Source organism: Amphiprion ocellaris, chromosome 22 (genome assembly GCF_022539595.1).
Source record: "Amphiprion ocellaris isolate individual 3 ecotype Okinawa chromosome 22, ASM2253959v1, whole genome shotgun sequence".
Classification (NCBI taxonomy): Eukaryota; Metazoa; Chordata; class Actinopteri; family Pomacentridae; genus Amphiprion; species Amphiprion ocellaris.
The window spans coordinates 7,805,197-7,827,960 of NC_072787.1; the positions used below are offsets into that span (position 1 = coordinate 7,805,197).

Consider the following 22,764-nt stretch of genomic DNA (forward strand, 5'->3'; position numbering starts at 1 on the left):
ATCCAAAACAGTCCCAATCTTGAAATGATTGCAAGGCCGGAGTTTTTAATCAGTCAATTCTTTCAGGAATCTAACAATTAGGCCCAGCAGTTTCTCTCATACTTGCGTCCAAGGGCAGGAGCAAGCAAAAGACAAAGTCCTGGCTCTAATGAACGGGGGCTCCTTGGAGCATCCTTCACAGCAAGGTAACTAATTACTTCAGCATGCGACGGGAGTCATATTTCCTCATCAAATGGGAAATGATTTTCAGAGCGTCTGTGTTCTTGGATTTCATTCCGTGTGGTTTCACCCTCTGTCGGTGCAGCGGAGTTTCTGGCCGACTAAAAGGCCAAGGTGAAGTCTGGAGTCTGTCAAGTCGTGGCCAGCGCCAGGCGAGAATCTCCACTTGTCCGTCTCCTGCTCCGAGATAACCGTGCACTTCCACGACTTCTTTCAAATCTTTCAGCAGCACACAGAGGAGGCATGGATGAAAAAAAAAGTGAATGGAGAAGCTATAGGCAGCGTGGAATATCACTTAGGTTTTCAATGGAAAATGTGCCTCAGTGAATCTGAAGTTCAGCCAGCCCAGTGCAGTGAGGGATGAGAGGTCAAAAAACCTGATAGGATTGTTTTGGGAAGTATGAGCGTGAGCCGTCTCACAGTGCCGAAGTCCAGAGGCAGCTGATCCACAGGAAAACCACCAGTGTATCTTGTCCTGATTGTTTCTCACTAATAACTGAACCACTGCACGCAGGCCTTCCAACATGTTTGTAGTGTTTGCTGCTACAAAGGAAGACCTGCCGTCAACGTCTTTAGTCCTCCCAAATCACTTCTTGCAGTCTTGCTTTCTCTTTTGGTATCGTCCTCTCCTGACGTGAGAGAAGTTTAGGCCTTGGCTCTGTGGCAGAGCTCAGGTTCAGGACTAGCAGTGGCATGGTAGAGCCATTAATATACAGGAAGGAGAAGGGAGCCCCGAGGAGAAGGACACACCTTGGAAGTGTGAGACATAAATCCAGTCTTTCCTTGGTCTCCTCGAGATGCCAGACACTACACAAAGACTTGGTTGTCTATTCACGCTATCATGCAGGATCCACAATACCACAAGTGTTCAAATTATATGTACAGACTACCCTAGGTATCCACGTCACAACAACGGATATAGAAAACCCAAACTTTATGAAATCTTTATTTAAAGTCATTTATCTCCTGCTACTGCTTCTGCCCTCTTGAACTCCCGAGAGACAGATTTCGATCTGATCCCGGGTCAAACAAATAAAGTTAAACACCCAACATCCTTGTGAAGGTAGCAAAAATACACAGGAGATAGTGAATGCTGGGGCCCAGACCACTAATGTGTGGTATGTGGTTGAGGCAGCTCCCTGCTGTATACATTCATCTCTTCCACTGGCTTGTCATGATTAGTTTGTTTAGCTCTTTAAAACCGCCTCGCCTTTTGTGTCGTAAACAAACATCTCCTATATTGTGATCAACGTTGAGTGGTGGCTCATGGTTAAGAGGAAGACTTTAGTCTGGTGAAATCAACAAAAGAAAAGTGGAGTTTCTTGAAGTAGCTATTTAGAGGCTAGAATTTGTGTTTGTTTTTTGTTTTCCCCTCAAAGAAAACAGGGACATAAAACTGACACTCCTGCATATGATGGATTGTATTTCTCTTACAACTGCACTTCACAATATATATTAATAACTCAATAACATATGAAGGTTGTTCCACTTAGTTGCAAACATAATCATCACAAAACACTTCAGATTGTTATAGCAATGTTTAGTAAATTGTGTTGATTCACAGTTCATACATTTACTGTTTTCTCAGCCTCACCACTCTCATAAACCTTTTTTCCAGTTGCAGTAGCAGTAATACAACTCCCAAAACTCACAAAACACGGCTGGTAAGGTTGAAGTTGCTTAAAACATCAGCTGGTGCAGCTTTAACAAAAAGAAACAAGATACCATTCATTTCATTCAGAGGTTTATTCATTGCTTTGACCAAGTAACAACTGTTTTTATAAAAGAAATTTTACATGAGAGCAAATCGGACAATACAAGGAGATATGCGTTTGGTCATTGGATTGAAAATCCAGTCTCTATCAAAATGAACCAAAAAAAAAAATCTCAATTTATATAACTTAACAATAAAAAAAACAAACTATGGTCACCACTTTCTTTGTTCTGACAGTCCGTAATAATAATTTATAAGCTTTAATACATGCCATTGCGTTCCATCTGTCAGCGTGGTTGTGAAAGCAGGGTTTGTGCTGGAGAAAGGCATGTACAGTACCCAAGTCTTGGCTGTAGAAACCCATTTGTTCATCTTCGTAGTGTCGTTGAGGGAGTGATGGCAGGTCAGAACAACAAAGGCATCTCTGTTGTCTCTTCAGCCTCCTTCCCTCGCTCTGTCTCCTCCCAGCGAGTGGGTATCGTGTGAGGTGTGAGGGTCGCGAGCGGTCCAGAGGTTCAGAGGTGCAATTAGAAACACAAGGAGCGGCCCAGCACTACCCCGCAGCTACCCTGCCTGGATCAGGTGTATAAAAAACACATGTGGGAGCCCACAGCCCCCACTGCATAAGCAAATAGTGCCTGGGGATTGGCTAGTGCGATTCATTTCATTATACGTCCATAGGCACACTAACAGGAATAATATAGGGTTGCCCTTCATTTCATTTTACCTCTCCTCACCTTTATGTGAAAACACCTTCATTGAAAAACCAAAAACCATAAGTGCAGATTTCTCTTTAACAGTTTGCACATTCAAGACACATAAAAAAGGTCAAAAAGTCACTTTGTGCAACTTCACTCCCTCTCAAAGTCCTTGACCATAAGCACAGTCTGGGTTGTCAAAAAAAAAATAGAAACTGCACAATTTATGAAGGAGTGTACATTTTGACACACATAAACAGTACCTTGAAGATATACATAAAATTAAAAAGTCAGCACAGAGAGCCAACTTCAGTTTCTCTCATAAGTCCAACTTGATTTCCCACGTTTGAGAACTTGGCATTCGTCGCCACAAACGTTTATAACATATGCACCGTGCATAAGTACTTTCTCTCACAGAGCTTCTTTCCACTGGATGACACAAGGAGCTCTTAATGCAGTACAGTTAAGAGAAACCAAGTTTTTGATCAGAAAGAAAAAACATCCAGACATATACAGACTGACAATAACAAATACTTTGAACACTTGCTTGGCTGACAAAGAGATAATACTGAAATGTATTTTTGAAGTTGAGGGGGAAAAAAAGCGTGGGGGAGAAAGTTAAACTTTTAAGCCTTTCCTCTGGCTCCTTGTAAACAGCAATTTGAATGTAATGCTAAACAGCTGAGGGCAGAGGATCAAAAGGCTGGAGGAGCTGGTGGTGGTGGGGGGAGTTTTCACGTGTATGTGTGTGTTATGTTCTTTCATTCACTCTGGACTATCTTGTTCTGAGCAAAAACGTGAAAAGGCAACACAGTCCACATAAAACACTGATAATGCAAAGCAAAAACATCCCTTTTAGGTCAAGGCATTCATCAGCTGAACCTTAAAGCACGCATGTGGATCTGTGTACATCTGTCTCACTGCGTAGGCGAACGTGTCTTCATTTGGGTCCAGCTGAGTGCTTGTGCACGTTTCAGCAAATAAAAGCCGCGATAAGAAAGGAATCCTTCGCTGGTTCATAAAATCCAAGGCCGAGATGTGAAAGCTGGCTGCTTATCGATCTGCTGTTTATCTACACATGCAGCAGTTACTGTCGGCCTGCCAGCAACGAGAGTCCGACTGAGACAAAGCAGTGTTCAGTTTACAGTCAAAATGAAGACTACAGTCAAAACAAGAACAATGCCTTCAGAGAATCGTGCTGGGCATTTTCTAAGAGTATCTGTGTGGGTGTGTGCTATTTGAGCTCATCAGTGCCTCGGATGGTGAGCTCATTCAGTCCTTAAGGCACATCCTGTTGTGGGGAGTTTTCATTCACAAAACAAATCCTGAATCATGACTGTGAGTCTACACTCTATTACATATTCCTTTACAAACTTCCAGAGGCACCTCAGTATCTGCACTTTGCATTGACCACAGTCAGTGAGTTATTCGTCTGAAGAACAAAGGCACTTTGGCAAAATACAAAATTTGTAGCATAAAAAAAGAAGAAATTTAAAAAAAAAAAAGATTCATAAAAAATAAGTTAACATTACAAAAGTGTCTTGTTTTAGGAAATACTGCAGTGAAACTATCACTAACACTCGCACATCAGCCCAAAAAAGAAAAGGATGGTCAAGGCCTCATAAACATTTGCCAATAACAAACCAAAAAGAATGAAAGTTCTCTTTTTGTTTCACACTTACTCGCTTCAATCACCCCTGTCCCTAAACAACAGTTCTTTTCATTTCAGGGGGAGTTTATTTGGACTCTGGCGAGTTTGCTGAAACAGGAATGTTTGCTGGTTTGCATAGAGGGACGGGAGGTTGACGTCAGGGCTAATATTTCTGCACCAGCGGCACTTTAACAGTCTTTATCTCTGCTATATGGGAGGACTTCTGGATGATGCAGCTGGTAGTTCCAGAGACGCTGTCCTTCCCCTGCGCCAAGTTGGTCAAGGCCATGGCGGCGTTGATCTCCCTCCAGTATGTCTCATCTTTGCCCTTCACCTTCTCCTTCTGCGCAGCTCCGACGCCACTGCTGCCACTGATGATCAACAGAACACGCAAACATGCACAGGAAAGAACAAAACAGATGGCGTTAGAGGTCAGGTTAAGCTTGTAATTTGAAGGATCTGATTTGGGTTACAAGGTCAGAGAAAGTCCACTCACTTGTCACATTTACTTGATCCATGGTCTGTGGTTTCTGAAAGCACAAGGGGAAAAAAAACAGGTTAATTTTGTAGAGTTCTCTGGGGTCAATGAGGATTTATTGAAATCTTGCTAACATACGCATTCAGGAGTTGTGTGTGTGTGCACAGTTTTGTGTGAGGTCTGTATTGTACTGTATGTGTACTCTGTCCTGTACAAACATGTGTTGCTCTGTTTTCTCTCTTTACTCAGATGCTGGACAAAAAGGACGTTTTGCAAGAAGCCGTCAAGAAACAAAGTGACTAATAGGATTGAGTTGAAAGATGCTTCTTATGACTCATAAACTCCATTCTCTAATATTTTGTTCGAAAACAAATGGGCCCCGGCCAGCGTAATTGAGTTGTCTGAGGAAATCAGATCGAAAATGACTGAGCGTAAAAGATGTGAGTGGGAATGAAAAGGCAGTAAGTGAGTCAGTGAGAGAAAGATGGATGCCTGCTCTCTTTTTTTCTCTTCAAATGGGAGCAATCTCTATCTCATATGTGAAACATTAGCGGGGAATAGCAAAGTCATTAAACAATGAAACCAAACTTTTCTTGAGGGCAACCAGTGTGTTTACTTCACTGAGTGTGAGTGGGGAGATTCAGTGGAGTGTGTGCTTGCGCTGAACCTGTCTTCTGTCTAGGGTCCAGCTTTAGGTGAGTTTTTGCCCAGCAGTGAATATGATGACACAGGCTTGGCGTTTCATGAGGCATTAAAGGAGAGCAGAGCATCTGGATTTTCTAGCTGTGCAGCCTCAAGGCGCTCTCTTTAAGTTAACTAAACACACAGCTAAAGATCTGTGAGCTTTTAAGAAGTTCAGTCTTGACCAGGTATAGATGACTGGACGACTTAAGAATGTTCAAAAGAGGGTATGTTCTGCTAAAATTTCCATTTAGTCCAAAGGTATCAAAGAGTTTGTCTTCCCAAGTTCCACCTTTGTTTCCCAGATGCTACACCACAACCTGACCCAGAGATACCAGGTCTCCTGTACCCCCCACGTGATACTTCCCAATAAGGCAAATGTCTAAACCTGAGTTGCTGTTTTAATGAGGCCCTTCCTCGCATCATCATCACCGCAAAACAACAGTCGACAGGCGTTCCCGAGCATTCCCACTTACTAATGAAAATCTGCAAAGTTCATTACTGCTGGAATCTCCTTACCATGTTTGTAGGAATGACTGGAAAAGGTTGCGCAAGGACACTGTGTTCGGGATTTAGCTTTAGTCAACAGACAGCCACAGAAGCTGAGAGTCAAAACTCCAAACTCCTTCAACATCAACAGAAAGTACACACAAGACTTTGCCATTCTGATTTTTCACCTCTAACCTCGCCAAAGCCCTCCATAGATGTTCCAAATATCTGGATCCAGTGTTCAGGCTTTTGCAAGCTGCCATGAGTGGCTAATTATTCCCAACGCCTTGCTCTGTTCCTCCCTTGTTTTCCAAAACTGTTCCCGTGTAGCGTGACCCAAGCTGACAGAACCGGGTTTGTGAAGCCTCGGGCTAATGTGGGCCTGATTATGAAATTTCCTGTAGTTTTCCCATTTGTTCTGTAATAGGTGTATTCCACAGAGAAGAGATAGACTCCACTCTCCACAGGTTTCTCCTGTTGATCGTTCTTAGACAGAAGGAATGTGAGTGCACGTGTGAGAGGGAGATGAGGACATGATAACCCAGAAGTACAAACCACAGGATGAGATTTTAGGCTTTAGTGCGTCAAAGCGTTCCAACAAAATCCTCACATTCTCGTTTGGCCACAACTCCCTGCTGTCCTATCTTTGCCTCGGCCTCTATCTTGCTTTATCAGCGAGTCCCTTTTCCTTTAGTGATATTCCTCGGGTCCCTTGTCTTCTCTCTTCCAAATGTTCACCTCTTGCTGCAGTGATTTGCTATAATACCCCGAGATCCAGGTACTCGAGACTGGCCATTCCCATCTATCTCAGCCAAAACAAATGCCGTGTTTCCCGTCTGTTTTAATAAAGGGCGACTCTGTGCTGTGTCAGGAAGTTTTATTTGAAAGCCCTTGATATTTTCCATCTCTTCTTCATCTCCAATTTTTAATTAAACTATACCTTTTCAGCCATTTTTCAAACCTAATTGGGAAAAGCAAGCGGATAGTTGAAGACTGCGAAGCCATTCGGTTTGTATTCTATCTCCATCTACTTTCTTGATTGTTGCCAGTTCTCCGAAGCAGATTGGTCCTGATTAAAAATATGCATCACTCTCCGAAATTACAGCACTGTAATTGCAGGCCAATTACACTGTTTTCATGTGTTGTTTATGTTCCCCCCCAAGATATATTAGCTCAGTGTTTACTGCTGAAATGCCCGGTGTAAGGATTGGCTGGTGACAGCAGTGAGAAGGTCAATAGCAGCGACATCAAAGACAACCAACATGCTGAAGAAAGTGTGTATTTGTGTGCTGTGAAGTCACTGCGGGCTGTGAAGTGCAGCCTGTGAGTCTTTCCATCCACAGCTTTAAGTGTTTCCAGTGAGTGCGAGGCAGCCACTGTCCAGATGCTGAGTTTAGAATATACAGAACAGAGGTTTCAGAGGTTTCGAGTAGATGGCGGTGCGGACAAAAAGATGACCCAAGCCACCCTGCACCAAAAACCCCCAATTTGGGACTAGATACCCGTCCTGGCCCTTGGGAACCCCAGACCATAGAATCTGGAAATGCACCACTGCATGCAAAAGCTCAATTTCCAACCCCCGTTGCCTAAAACATCTAAAAGTCAGATTTTTTAAAACAAGAGCAGAGCCAAAGACTCAATAAATCGCCAATAAATCACTGAGGACCTTTTATTATTTTCTCCTTTTTTGCTTTACTACTTTGCTACTGAACACTCAGTCAACTTTGCTGTTGCCTTTGGGCTTCACTGACAGTGGGGTTTCACGCACTGCCAAAGGGGAAAGCAAAGAAGTCTGATGGTTTCTGGCATCGTGCTGGAAGTCCAAAAATACTTGCTCACTTAACATCTCGGCGGGGTGACTAAGGGAGAGCAAAAAAGGGTGAAAAAGGAGAAAAACTAGTTTTAATAAAACGTGGGGAAAATGAGAGAAAACAAGTGGGGGCTGACAAATTAGAGAGGGAAGGAGATTCCACCTGTGAAGATGACTGTCAACTATCATCATTACCATCTGGTGCTGTTGTTAGCAACACACAACAATAAACAAGGCCGGGCCTGTTACACAAACCATGGGCTGGGCTGGATTAGGCAGACAAATAAACACACACATACACGCATTTTATGACATCTTGGGCTTTCAGCGGGTGGTCTTGTCCAAAGTGACTTAAAATAAGTGCCAATGCTTGGATGCGAAAAATTGCATGTTGCCAAAAAAAGTCATCAGTGGCTTTAACGATATTCCACAGGAAACAACAAACTAAAGGAAAATATAGAAACAGATACATAGAAGGACAGGATATTAAAGGAATAGTTTGACATTTTTAGGGAGTGCGTTTTTGAGTTATAAGAATGATATCATACCATATGTCAGGTGTGGGTATTAACTATAGCCAGGGCTAGGGGTCTGTTGTTAGCCCTGTAAAACCCAAATATAGAAAACAATGAGCAAAAATTTTATGTATATATATATATATATATATATATATATATATATATATATATATATATATATATATATATATATATATATATATATATATATATATATATATGAAGAGTAAAACTGATGTTGTCTTTTTCTAACAGTGGGTTTTACTTTTCCTTTACAGGGTTAGCCTAGCTTTGCATTAATACACGAACAAGCAAACTCAGATTGCCTGGCTGTCTCTAAAAGTTGGATTTCTGCTTTGACTGCTGTGTCCCTAATCAAAAAACATCATTTGATAAAGAAACAATGTCTTAATCCACAGAAATTTAAATTTTGCAAACAGCCAGGCTAGCTGTATCTGCTTCCAGTCTACATACTAAGCTAACCAATTCTGGCTCTATGGCTCCATAGTTAATGCATGGTATTGATCTTTTCAAAACACATAAGCATTCATTATAATCATAATGTGACGTCCCTCCCTAGGCGTTGATTATACCATGTTCTGTTTTCTTAATACTGCTAGTCGTAAGAACAAACTTTCATACTTTAGTCACGTACTAACAACAGAGTCAACTACAATTGCTAATGAAGTTGAAAAGTCAGTTTGGGGATGATGAGTTATTATGTCAGAAATTTCTAAATAATAAAAGAATCAACAACAATTTAAAGCTGCAGTGTGAAGCTTTTGTCTCCCCCTTAAGGCAGGGAGAGTAATTATGCAAACACTGCAGACGAATGCTTATGAAGTATGCTTTGCTGTCAATCACTTTCAGTTTTAGAATGTTACATTTGATCTGAATGCTGAGTTTATTTTTTATCTGGATAATCCTAAACTTTTTTTGGATGCTTCTTTCTTTTTTTTTCTTTTTTTTTTGGATGCTTCTTTCTGTCTTACTCCTACTTGCTATAGCCAAGTCGACCTCTGCTGCTCCGTTGTCAAAGGTACTACTTCCTTTGACTGGTTTCCCAGCATGGAAATTTCACCAGAAAAAACAGCTTTAAAATTCAGGTGTACTCCTAAATGCAGAGAAATGTACCTGACACTGGCAGGCTTTTCTGAACTCCTTTTGCTTGAATATACCAGACTTGCATTTCTATGTAAAAAAATTCTGCGCTTTGAACGTTCACCTTATATTAAGGATTTAACATGTGCAACTTTTGGCTTTACTACTGGTGAAAAGATCAACCTCCTGATTCTTTATAGGCCAGTTAGAAGAGTAACTTTTAGGTTGCCAGGTTGTGAAAAAACTCTCTTACTGGTCATCACTAGCCTTGTTATTATGTCTAATAAGTCAAACATATTTCCTGCTGGAGCAGAATAAACACTACTCAGAAACCTGGCAACTCAAAAGAGCCTCAAAATGGCTCAAATAACTCATCAGTAAATTAACAATTATTACAGCTGTTAGCTTGAACTAATAAACCTTTTAGAAAGGAAGATGTATTAGAAAGTGGTATGAGAGAGTTGTATGTCACTGGGCAGAAAGTGCAATGAGTTTACTTTGACCGGCATGAGAAGATTTTCCACCTCTGGAGGGAGGCCGATATAGTCGCACACACAGAGACAAGTCCAAACTCAATTGTTGGGGTAAGGAAATGAGCTAAGCTGATTTGCTCTAAAGCACCTGATGAGAACCAGAGTGGTGTTGCAGGCTCCACAATCTCCTCGTCGCTGACCTGTGCAACCGCAGCAGAGGTCAGTATGAGAACAAATCATCACGCCGTTATGTAGCCGCTTTGAAGTCTCGGGCAGCCAGTCAAGGTCTGAGGATGAGTCAGGATTTACTGTCACCAAAGGTGAGTCATAGTGCTGCACTGGACAGAAAGGGTATCATTCAGCAGGCTGCTCTTTACCTCCAGCAACGCCTCTGTTATGAGACATTTTACTGGAGGTCAGGAAACATTCATATTACTAAATGTGCAGACTTGTGACCACTTGGATTTATCACTTTTTGGCAAATCTTTTTGGTTCTGACCAAAAAAGGAAATGACAAACCCTTCAGGCGGTGTACTACGACACCCACTGATGCTACCTTTGATTTGAGGTGTGAAACTCATGCTTCTGGCCTTTGAGATCTATCTTTTATAGATTTCTCTGATGATCTGTGCTTTTTATAATGTCAAGAAGAGTCTGTAAATGAAGTTAGAGATGCCTTGGCACTCCACTAAGTCATGCTCTGCCAGCACTACTTTTATATTACGCCTCCCTGCCATTTCTCTCCCTCTCTCTCTGGCTCTGCTGGTACTGAGTGAGTCCGAGGCTTCAAAAAATCAAAACTGTCAATTCCACTCAGTTAGCCAAAGACATCATACATGCCGTGAATTTAATGTCTTCTCCGTTTGTCTTGACAACACTTTCATCGCTTAAAAAAATATTGAATAATTAGCTCTTACACTATTAAATAGAACATACATCCAGTGACACAGCCAGACAGATACTGAGCTGCTGCCCAAGAATGACTCCCCAATCCACTGCACTGCTTTTTCTGTGCTTTTTTTCCATGTCTGCCCAGCAGATGACACACTGGTGTGGCTGCGGTTGGGGCAGATAACCAAGATCCAGCAATGAGGATTGCCTTGTGTCTTCTTGCTTGATGGAGAAATAATAACAGTGTTTCAGATGTTTAAACACTGCCAGGTTGTCATTGTGTTTACGAGTGCCAGTAAACAGAGTGTAATCAGGGCCCCCGTAAATCAGCCAAAATGAGGAGAGCGTCTCGACGGCGAAGTAAATACGTTGTCATGGCGAGTGTGTGAGTGTCTTGTCTATGCGGGTGTGGGCGGACTGCCGCAGTGTCACGGACAAACAAAAAGGAGGAACCAACAAGCTCATAATGAGCAGGGATCAGGAACTGAGATTTGGCGAGACAACGCCAATGTGATCATCACAGAAAGACTGAAAAGGAGACAGCGATAGTATCTACGGATCACGGTGCTCATGCCTCACAAGCTGACTTCATGACAACAGGGATGCATCGCTGATGATGAACAGATGAGCCTCTTATCACTGGCTTCATACAACAGGTACCAAAGAGACAAAACAGTGCTGAGTCTCCTGCGCTGTGTCCTGTCGTCACAGCGCTCTGAGTAACAGGACGGTGTTTGTGGTGCACAAAGCACACACATTAGGAAAGAAAAAAATAGCAGAAACCACGAGTAAACATTATTCAGATTTTAAGTGTTTACATGTGCGGGAAAATAGCCTTTTTTCGGGAGCTGGAGGCCAAATGATATGTTTGCGTTGCACTCACTGCATCATTATGTTGCAATTCTTCACAGTGGTAGTTGAACTGGCCACTCACACTCTTGGGGAAGTTCTGCGTGTGTGTGTTCCGTGTCCTCCCTGGGTCACACCTCTGCTCTCTCATTAAAGCTCCCTCCGTTCTCCTCCATCCCGTGGGAACACAATGGCAGCCTATTGTTCCAGACACGGCTCGGTTTTTAAAATGGAAACAATTTGTGTTTTATACGGACCAGGGCAGTGTGGCTCAGTTTCCCTTGACTAGGCAGGCAGCTGTGTTTTCTGAATCTGATGACCTGATTGTGTGTGTGCGTCCGTCCCGGAGAGCCTTGGCGTGCCGATGATTTAAAAACGATCAGGTTGAGAGGGCTTATTATTCCGCACTCTTCCAGTTCTATGTTAGGGAGCTGAGCATAAACAGTGTCTGTGCCGATGTTTGTCTGTTAACACTTCTAACACAAGATGACGGCAAGAATGCAATCCGTCTCAGTCTGCTGCTGTCTTCTCTGTTTGCCTCACAGCCAGCCTCTGTTTAGTGGTCGGAAGCCAGTATCCCATCTTGCAATGACAGAGGTTCACCATCAGGGTTTTTTTCTTCGTCTCTCTGTCTCTGTCTTTTTATCCACCTTTCCATTCGCATGAAGCTGTACCACAGCTTAATGCCAGGATTATACCTCCCCTCAGCCAACTCCTAGTTGTTCCCACCATTAGACCCGCCACACCCTAAAAGACACCTCACAGCCTTTCTTAAAAACAGACCTTTATGTAATCTAGTCGGTTACTTAGTTTTATTATCCACTTTGTCACATCCCTGGGACACAAAGACTTAAAAGAGAGCAGAATTACAGCTCTAAGACTGGAATATACCCTTTTACACATGAAAGTACACTGGAAATAAATAAAGTTTTGATTTTTATCATCCACCCAGAGGAATTGGTCAGAAATAAATGGCATTTTACTAAAAAATCTAGCCAATAAATCATCACATAATGAGCAACAGAATATGAAATGAACTCAGTCTTTAATCTCACTTAACAAACACATGTCTAACTAATCTTCCTCTTGCTTTCTGTAGGGAAACTAAGCTTTTATAGCTAAGAGTAAATTTCATGCGCATACACTACAGTTCAAAAGTTTGGGTTTGCTTAGAAATGTCTTTATTTTTGAAAGAAGATAACAATGAAAATAACATTAAATTAATCAGAAATCCAGCCTAGACATTGTTAATGTGGTAAATGACTATTCTAGCCAGAAACAGCTGATTTTTAATGGAATATCTCCATAGAGGTACAGAGGAACATTTCCAGCAACCATCACTCCTGTGTTCTAATGCTACATTGTGTTAGCTAATGGTGTTAAAAGACTCATTGATGATTAGAAAACCCTTGTGCAGTTATGTTAGCACATGAATAAAAGTGTGAGTTTTCATGGAAAACATGAAATTGTCTGGGTGACCCCAAACATTTGAACAGTAGTGTACTTGTACCTGTGGACATACAGATCACTGACTTCACATAAGGCTCTACTTTGCAACCATATCATTTTGATTTGACAATGCACTACACTGAGCTAAAATTCAACTCTGGACAACTATCGTTAACGTCTCTTTGTGGAAATATCCTGGAAATGTCCTCCAATAAAACATCTACAAATGTCCCTCATACTCTGTGCACACATAGTTCAGTGTCTGCAACAGTATCTCCCAGAGTCAATATGGCAGCACCCTGAGGTGCCTTAAACAGTTACTGATTTTGTTCATTTGTTTTACAAAATTCAAAACTACCTATAATAAACATGTACAACACTTCTCCAAGTGTTCACAGGTGTTACCTATAGATATTTTCCTATTTACATTTTTACAACCTCAGCTGTAGAAAGATGTTTCACCATGCTGAATGTATCTTCCAACAACCTGCTCCTCTGTATACAATTTTTGATCCATGTCACAGTTAGTTTATGACTCATTATGTTTTATTTTGGTCTCAGTCTCTCTAATTAGTTTCCATACTTGTTTACCCAAAAAAGCCGAATTTATTTGGGATTTTTTGCCGGCTTTGTGAAAATGGTTTATGCCGAATTATTGAGTGAGGAATGTGGGATAACATGATCGTAATAAAATCTCACTGTTTTATGCTCAGATTGGGTACAATTTCCTGATGGAATCACATATGATTAGATCAAAGACCATTGGAAAGTTGAAAATCCAATAATTCTTTCTGTTTACAGTTTCCTGCTTCGATAAAATGTGGAATATTGGCTATTTTTTAAAGAAAGCATGCCTTTCAAAGCCACTGGTGGAATCTGGGGTTAAGAGAGTTAAACATAAAAGGGAAACACACATAACCATTCAGGATACTTAATTGTTCCTACACTCTATTTATCTGCACATCTGCACCGCGGCAAAGCATGCTGACTTCTCCTTCTTTGTAGTAATTGAGATTAAGTTCATATCATTTTACTTAATCTTATGTTAGTTCATGTGTCACCTATTTTACATCTGTGTTATGTGCTTGGTTAGTCTCAAAAAGTTTAGACAGTTTTTACTGGAGCTCCTTTCTAGCAGAGAATGCTGCTGGCAGCAGGGACCCGAAGAGATTTTTCAATGCTCTGAAGAGCCCAAATCAAATTCAAATCATCTCCACTTCACTGACAGAAGTTTTTGAAGCAGTTATTATGATTATTAACTGTCTGCATTGCCAGACACCACTAGGGGTGAGGGTAAAAATATTGGTATGTTATTGTAATTTGGATGAACTCTACCTTCACCTCAGTTTAATTGTCAGTCTCACCCTCTCCCCAAGTCCCAGTCCTCTTCCTAAAACAGCCCCGTTACAAAGTGAACTCTGGCCATCTGTCCTCACTTTGGTGGATTTTCCTCACCTTCCTATCATTATGAGAAGAAATTCAAGAACACACACACACACACACACACACACACACACTCATTTGTTCCAACCTCTGTGTCTCTTAGTCACTGCCACCATGCTGTCTTTCTTCTCCCAGCAGGCCACTGTTGGGGAAACTCAGCTCTTGATCTGGATGGAACAAGTGCCTCCCTCCCTCCCTCTCCTCCCCTCATCCCTTCCACACTGATTTCTAAAGTTTAACCTGAACGCAGTGAGTGTTGGCAAAAGCCGCTGCCTTGGAACAACATCCCGAACCCCCTCCTCTCTCTGTCTTCTTTTTCTCCTTTCCTATGAAACTGTGGAAAGAGTAACTTGTAGCCAGTCTATCCACCTCTATGGATTCCTAAGACGAGCAGGCTGCATCCATCACTGTCCGGGAGTGGCTCATTGTCATTAAACTGTGTTGAGCTTTGTCTTTCCTGTTGCTCTGTGGTCTACGATAAATTACACCGCCGCTCATCAGTCAGTGAGCGAGACATCAGAGTCTTAAATCATCCCTCAACAACACTGCTGTATAAATCATCACAGTTGGCTTTCTCTTTAGAGAGGAAACAAGGGAGACATTAAAGGTAAAGGAAATCCAGTTGAGTATATCTTGTTAGTTGAAAATATGAAAACAGCCATGATAAAAATCTCTTTTTATCATCGGTGACCATCACATGAACAACCATCACATCTACCTTTCTACCTCAAGACAAGAAATCCAAACTCCCTTTTTTTCCACATTAAGATTAGTTTTCTTCCATTCACCTGGACAACTCCAGAGCTCCTTAAGTGCCACTAAACTCTCCAGGATTCAATAACTGTCTGGCACTCAATGTGACCTAATTTGAAAAGCCCTCAGGATCTAAGCGGCTGCCGTTAAACACTGCTATTTCGTGGGATGGATTTTTAAGGAATCTATGTGTTAAATACCACCTGATATAGAAATAAGTCACTTTTCTGCTGTAAAGTATAGGGAAGTTTGCTTCTTTGTGTGGCAGAAATCCTCAGATTCATATAATGGCTGTCAGAAAATGCAATAAAAGAAATAATAACAGTCATTTTGGCAAGTCTGAACACACATTTTATCTTTACCCGCGCCAGATATTCATGTTCCCCTCATGATGATTTGTAATACTTTTGGAGGTCCCTTTGCTTGTTTCAGTACTTTGGTTTATGACCAAATACATGCAAAACTAATGTCAATCGCATCATCCTACGCCGTACTTTATGTTTAGGGCTCAACAACAAATCTTAGCGTGCTATCATGCTAAATTAGGATAGAGAACACATGAAACATTATACCCAGTAAACACCAGCGTACTGTCGTCATCGTATGCTTATTGTCATTATGAGCACTTTAGCATGCTGATTCAGTTAGTACTGCTGTGACTAAGTAGCTCCAGCCTCACAGAGCACATAGCATAGCTGTACACCCTTGTTAAATTGTGTGTATCAGACAAACAATGGACAAACAAAAAAATTAGTTTTTGGCATGGCTCTACGAGTCCGTCCACCACTTTAGTCCAGAGTGGAACATCCCAACAACTATTGGGTGAATTCCCATTCAGATTTGTGGGAACGTTAATGTTGCCCAGAGGATGCTGATGTTTCATCTAGTGCCACCATGCAGCGGACAGTTGTATCTGCAGGTGAAAACTAATTAAATGGATTGCCATTAACGCTGTATAACTTTGGTAACCCTTGACCTTTCATCTTATGTCATCAAGTTTGCTAAAAAACTAAATATGACCTCATCTGTGCTTTACATTTGGTGTTAAAGGTAGAGTCAGCAAAACCAACCCTTTCCATTCTCTGAATTTTTGGCAAAATTCAGAGAACATCCCTTCATTGCCCACTAACTGTGTGTTCTGTGTGTGTGCTAGTTAAAAAATCTGGTGTCGTGGCTCTGTAAACGGACAGTAGACCAATTAGAGACAGAGCTGGAGGGGGAAAGTGACAATGGGAGTGAGAGGGCTGGGAAATCTGGCAAATGCTGCCTATTTAAATATACTAATTAACTAAATATTCAGCAATGTCCACCTTTACCTTTAAATAGCAAATATTAGCATGCAAATGTTACAAAAGCAAAATGTTGGCAGCAGATTTGTTTCTCATTTGCAGCAAAGAAATCAGTTTGTCAAAAGCATCATAAATCTGTCATTTGTCACCATTGACAGCAACATTGTGGAAATAAAGACAACTTTTCCACAATTTTCAAACATGTCGTCCCCCCACCCCCACCCCCACCCCACCCCCCCACCCCCATGGTAGAAATGGTATTATTCATGTTTTTCTAGCAGACTTTTACAGCAAAGTTATGTTTTTATATGTAAATTAAATTTGTGGGAAACTACAGCAGATTTCTGGCTAAGTTTGCTGGTGGCTTGCACTGTTGCCTTACAACAAAAAGGCTGGGGGTTCAAATCTGCTGTTTGACGGTTTGTATGTGCCAATTAGTACCGATAGGTGTGAATGTGGTTCTGAATGTGGTCTGTGTTTGCCCTGCGATGGAGTGGTGAACCCTCTTGCCCAGTGTCACCCTGTGACCCCCTAAAGGATAAAATAGGGAAAGCTAATGGATAAAGTTTTGCACTAATTTAGCCAGATTTCCACCAAAAGTTTGCCACAAACCTAATTTAACATATGACAACATGACCTTTGCAGCAACACTGACAAAAGTTAACTGCAATGTTTAGCAACCAATCTAAAGTTTTGACAGCCAACATCACTGACAAAACATCAGTATGTCAAGATGCTGAAATGAAAGTCACTACTTTAATTCAATAGACACTTGAAAATCTAATTATTGGAAACTTGCTGCTATTGATGCTTTTCCATGTCAATCTGTGCGCATTCAAACACTCCACATTCACCATCAGACTACTGCACTCAGCTGTAACCAGAGTCCATGAAGGAGAGAACCTGAGAAAACGTACCACTGTCAATCTCGAGTAAAATGTTTGACCGAGATCTCTCCGTCTGCGTCCGCAGAAACGTTGGGACTTATTTGGCGAATACTGATCTATATGATATCGGACGGGGTGGAATCTGGTACCGAGCAAGAAGAAAAACATTCAGTCAGATTCCTGCCATTTAATATCCCATTAAAGGGTAATTTGGCATGAAACCCCTGGCATGTGTGATGGAATTCTATTGCTCCTTGTGTTCAATGAAATTCCCCACAGACTTTGGACTGCGGCGTGTGTGTGCGCATGTGGGTGTTTGTACTGGATTTGTGTGTGCATGTGCTTGTATTAGACCTGTGAATTGTACATGAGTGTGTGTGTGTGTGTCCTTTCAAGCCAGCAGAAGTTTAGTTTTCCACTGGGGTAAATCTACACTCTCCATCTCCTGCCACGTCTGACTGCCCTCTGTAGTCACAGGGCTCAGGCTGCGGCCACAACAAGCTACTGGCCCATTAACGGACCTTTAGCCAATGGGGCGATGGTTGCCAGGCACGCCACTTTTGCTTTGACCAATCACAACTGTTTTACAAGCTGGAATTCAGCACAAGAATGTGCAGAGAGACAACGTTTTGTGTTTGAGCTCTTTCTTTCAAGTCCAAATTCTTTTCCTCCATACAGCCTGAAAATGTCAGACATTTAGTGAGCTTAAATCTGATTTATCCTCTTCTACCTCTGAGTAACTGATAAAAATACAGATTTATGTGAAATGTGCTACTCAGGGAAACATTTTTCTCATTATATAAACACAATAAAAGCATTTGTAAAAGCAGAATGTGTTCACTACAGAAATATCTGGAATGTGCCGCCCACATGGAGAAAAAAAAACTGTAGAGGAAATGATGCAAACCTGAGCTTCAAACTGTTCCTCTCTCCACTCTTTCATTTGCTCTGTCTGCGTCGGCGACATCAGATGCGGAATTAAAATTTCATTTTCTCGTCTTTTCTTTGTTTCATTTCTGCGGCCAGGCGATCGGATCGGAGGGCCCCAGCAGGTGTTCTATCCCATGAGTCAACACCGCCTCTGAAAAGTTTCCATGTGTGGATTCAAAAGCTTCTCTTGCATGTAACAGAGTAACACTTCTGAAAAGGTGCCAGAGCCGGAGAAATCCAAGAGGAGACGTCAACGCCAAGAAATTATATTAACCATAGAGATAAAATAGTTACTCTCTATTAAAAACAGCAGGTCAGCCAGGTGAATTAATCCTTTTTTGGGGATTTGTCTTATTAAAATGTGGTAGAGAGGGAGTTATAAGTCTCACTAGGTCTATCCATCTCTTTCTTTCCTTCTCCATCTGTGAGTCTCAACAGGTGTCTCGCTGTGAAAAAGCCTGATGTTCGTTCAGGTCACAGGGTTTTAAGCTTTTCGATCAGGAGGATTGTACCCGTTGCAGTCACTGATGCATTTCATTCAAACCCCGCACTCACACACACACACACACACACACACACACACACACACACACACACACACACACTCTCCTTCACGCTCACATAATATGAAACACATTTGTCCATGAGAGACACTATAAAACCCGCTCTTCCCTCCACAAAACCCCCATCTCAGTCACACCACCACCTACACCTTCAAATCCGGCCCCTCCGGGTCCTGTCCATGCTCAACAGAAAGTGAAAACATTACTATTGGTTATGAAGTCTGACTGAACAAAGGCCCAGTGTTCTGAGCTGAAGAAGACAGAGCTGACCTTGATTGTTCACGGCTCAGACGAGTTGAAGCCCTATGAAAAGCTTTGCAGCAGGCAGAGTTTTATGATTCGCAAAGACCTGACACTAACTTGACTGTCGGAACATCAGCATCCATTACATCAGATTTTAAGGTGGTTCGGGTTACAAACCTAAGTTTCTATTCTCCCTTTAGAGTAAACTCAAGTCAAGTTATTTCATAGTTAACTCACAGGTTAATGGAAATTAGCTTTAACTTGCTTTCACGAAACTATTGTTAAAAAAGGAAGTCTCTGGTGAGGCAAACACTTAAACAATGAATACTGTAATATCTGCTAATGATGTCTTTGGAACTGATTCGAGACAAGTCAGATGCTGCTACAAACTCAGAATTTCAAGTTGAATTAATGTGAAATAACACAAAATCACATATTTGTATCATGTAAGTAAAAAGTAAATGTGGACAAATTTTTTTCAGAACCATTTATTTCTGTCCAGTTTTTTCCACATCATTTTGTATGCCAGATTTAAAAAAAAATAAAATAAAAAATAAAAAACTTTGAGTTGGTTTTAATTGATTGGTTTGAACATTTGTCCAACAATAAAATGCTCTAAATAAAAGTGTGACATTAAAGTCCACAAAGGAATTTCTTAAAGGATTTTTTCCTTGTGAAGAATGCCAATAAATATTATTTATGCCAAAACACAGTAACAGCATGGAGCATATCTCAGACCAATATGAAAATACTAAATGTAGGCAGAGAGAGACGGACACAGGAGCCTTCAGACAGACTCCATCTTGCTCTGGAAGATGTTTTCATTCTGCACAAATTTAACGGCAGCAAATGGCTACTTCTGAAGGGAGGGAACTTAAGTCAGATATCTGCAGCTGTACTGACTGTAACCAATGATAGCAGCAGTGATGTAAAGCAGATCTGGCATCAGCTTTTTAAAGTCCCCCTCTGGTTGATGATTAAACCCCTGAAAATTTCATCTCTGCGTATCACAGTTACATATTTAGAAATTTTCTCCATGAAAATAATTGCTTCATGCCTTCCTGCCTCTACACTGTTGCTTCCTCTACAGTGTTCAGATCTACTTACCCCCTGCTTTTCTCTGCAGTCACCCTGACCCAATCACTGCAGCTCGAGCATGCCAGCTCACCACAACTCTGCTTAAACTTTAAAACTACACACACAAACTCTATATAATGGCAAGTTGCTTCACATGTTTGACCTGGGAATCTGATTTCGAAGAGGAATGATGATACAAAAATTCACACTTGCAAGTTGACAGGATTAGTTAGATTTGTTACATAGGAAACTCTGGAAGTCAGAATTTTTGAGACTGTGATCGCTCTAGATTTGAGCTATAAATGCTTAGTCATAGTGTTGACTGTTCATTTTTCCCATGATGGATCTTCCAGCATATAAAAAACACCATATGGACACATTATCAAGGAAAAAAACGATTTTCATCAGAGGTAATGTTGCCTTTGGTGGAAACTGAAGGTTTTTCTAGGACATTAGATGTTTTCTTTTTTAATTTAAGTCTGAGTCAAAAAAAGAACTACGTTTTCACACAGCACACACACTAACACAAACATGCAGCCTGTGTGCTTTGCGTCTGTGCTACCAGCAGGACCTCATGGCAGGATCAAAGGCGTGCCAAACAGTAGTCTGAAAGTGAGCATGTTCCACATGGCCTTGTTGTGTCTGGCCTGTTAAAGCCTGGTCAGAAGTCAGAAGAGCTGGCTGGGGGGAATTCCATCTCTACTTGGCTGGAGGTGGTGAAAGACAGCCAGTGTACTAGTGTGTGTGTGTGTGTGTGTGTGTGTGTGTGTGTGTGTGTGTGTTAAATGACAGTACATGGGTTGCTGTGCTGTAGATACAAGAACATGTTTGTGTGTGTGCTAGACACTTGGACCTTGCTTTAATCTAATAATACTTTTTAAGGCTCAAAGCCCACTTAACTACCTCTCCATCTGAGTAGTCACGAGAATCACACTGAGCAACACAAACGCCACGTTAAATGAAAGCGGAAGAGGGTGCGATGGCGACAGAGATAGTCGAGATGCAGGGTAATAGGCTATAGATAGAGGCAGGCAGACAGGCAGGGAGGCAGACAGTTGGAAATAATGGACCAGCTGCAGGAATTAAAACAAAATGTGCAGATGGAGGGGACGAAAAAAGAACCAAAGTGAAGGATGTCGTGTGTGCGAGGGAGACTCTCGAAGGGGAAAGAATGTAAGAAATGTGGCTCCTTACCAGCCCGATAAACAAAGTTCGCCTCAGCCTCAGAGGAGGACGGTGAGAGCAGATCGTCGTCGTACTCGTTGGAGCTGAAGGAGCCGGAGTGGTTCCTCTTGCGAGCGTCCATGACAGCGTTGGCCACCATGACGTGGCGCAGCGAGTCGTTCAGGTAGCGGTGCAGCAGGCTGCTCTTGTATTTGGGCGGAGACACGTAGTCCTCGGCCAGCGAGGCGGCTTCGGCGGCCGAACGCAGACCAGCGCCCATACCCATACCCATGGCCATGCCCACCATGGAGGAGCCCTCCTTCTTGATGACACTCTGGTACATGGGCTTGTTGAGCTCCTGAGGGCCGTTCTGTGTCCTCTGAGGGTTGTCCCCATCTGTACCACAAAAGAGGAAAAAAATAAGAATTTAGATGGAGAGCAGAAATATATTGTATGATGCAAAAGGCCTCGTTCCCACACATTCATTGATCATTTCTGTGTTGATTCTTCAAAAAGTCACAAAATGTGCATATATTTGCATATCGAAGTAGCGTTTCCTGAGAATCTAGATTGTCAGAAAGCACCTTCGATTGTGTTCTTCCACTAGCAGATCTCCATCACCGCTGATCTGTTTTTGTACTCCTGCAGTCACCACGAAACAATTCCAGTTACTGTCAATCTGTGTTGCAGTCGCACCTTTTCTTCCTAAAATGCGCAAGTCTCAAGTTTAAGTTATTCTCTAACTTCTCCTCAGCTCCTCCAACTCACATTCTGGTTATTTTGAACTGATCCTGAATCCAAATAGCACAGCAGAGAGATTTCAACCTGGCACTCCTGCTGGCATCGCCTCAACAGCAGAAAGCCCAGCCGAGACTTAAGACGCATTACCAAATCATAACGGATAGTCGTCGATTTCCTCTCCATCAAAAGCACATTGCCCAACCATTCCCCTGCAGAAATAAATAATTTCCAGTGTGCTCTGCAGCTGAAGAGATTGAATTAAAGCATGGGTCCCTACCTGATGAAAGAAACGAGGGGGATAAAACACCGCACTGAAACTCCAGATATCCTCCGGCAGGAGGGAAATCAGAGAGAAGTTCACTCTAGATACTGTCCCTGCCAAGACTGTAATTTTGTAATTTAGGCAGGTTGGATATTTGATTCAGCCTGGGCCAAATTAAAATTATAGCTCCCATATATCAGAAACACATGGAAATGGTTGTTCTCCTTCCCCTGCACTGTCTGAGGTAGAATTCAGCATCTCCTCTGACACCACACAAACAATAATAAATCTGATCTGTCATTTTAATCTTATGATAGCATCCTTTCACATTTAGGTCTGCCAGATTTTTAAATATAACTTGTCCTTTTTGACAGCATGGCCACTCCAAATC

The 22,764-nt window shown here is 41.8% G+C and overlaps 1 protein-coding gene across 1 annotated transcript in view; it reads right to left on the reverse strand.

The window, feature by feature from the left end:
- Positions 1 to 1,946: 1,946 nt before the first annotated feature.
- Positions 1,947 to 22,764, reverse strand: part of mkxa (mohawk homeobox a) — a 31,948-nt gene continuing 11,130 nt past the window's right edge. Inside the window, exons 5-7 of the mRNA XM_023262675.3 lie at positions 21,401 to 21,766; positions 4,779 to 4,812; positions 1,947 to 4,653 (exon numbers count right to left, since the gene is read on the reverse strand). Of these exons, the coding sequence (XP_023118443.2) occupies positions 4,446 to 4,653; positions 4,779 to 4,812; positions 21,401 to 21,766 (608 nt within the window). The 3' untranslated portion in view covers positions 1,947 to 4,445. The remainder of the gene's footprint in view (positions 4,654 to 4,778; positions 4,813 to 21,400; positions 21,767 to 22,764) is intronic.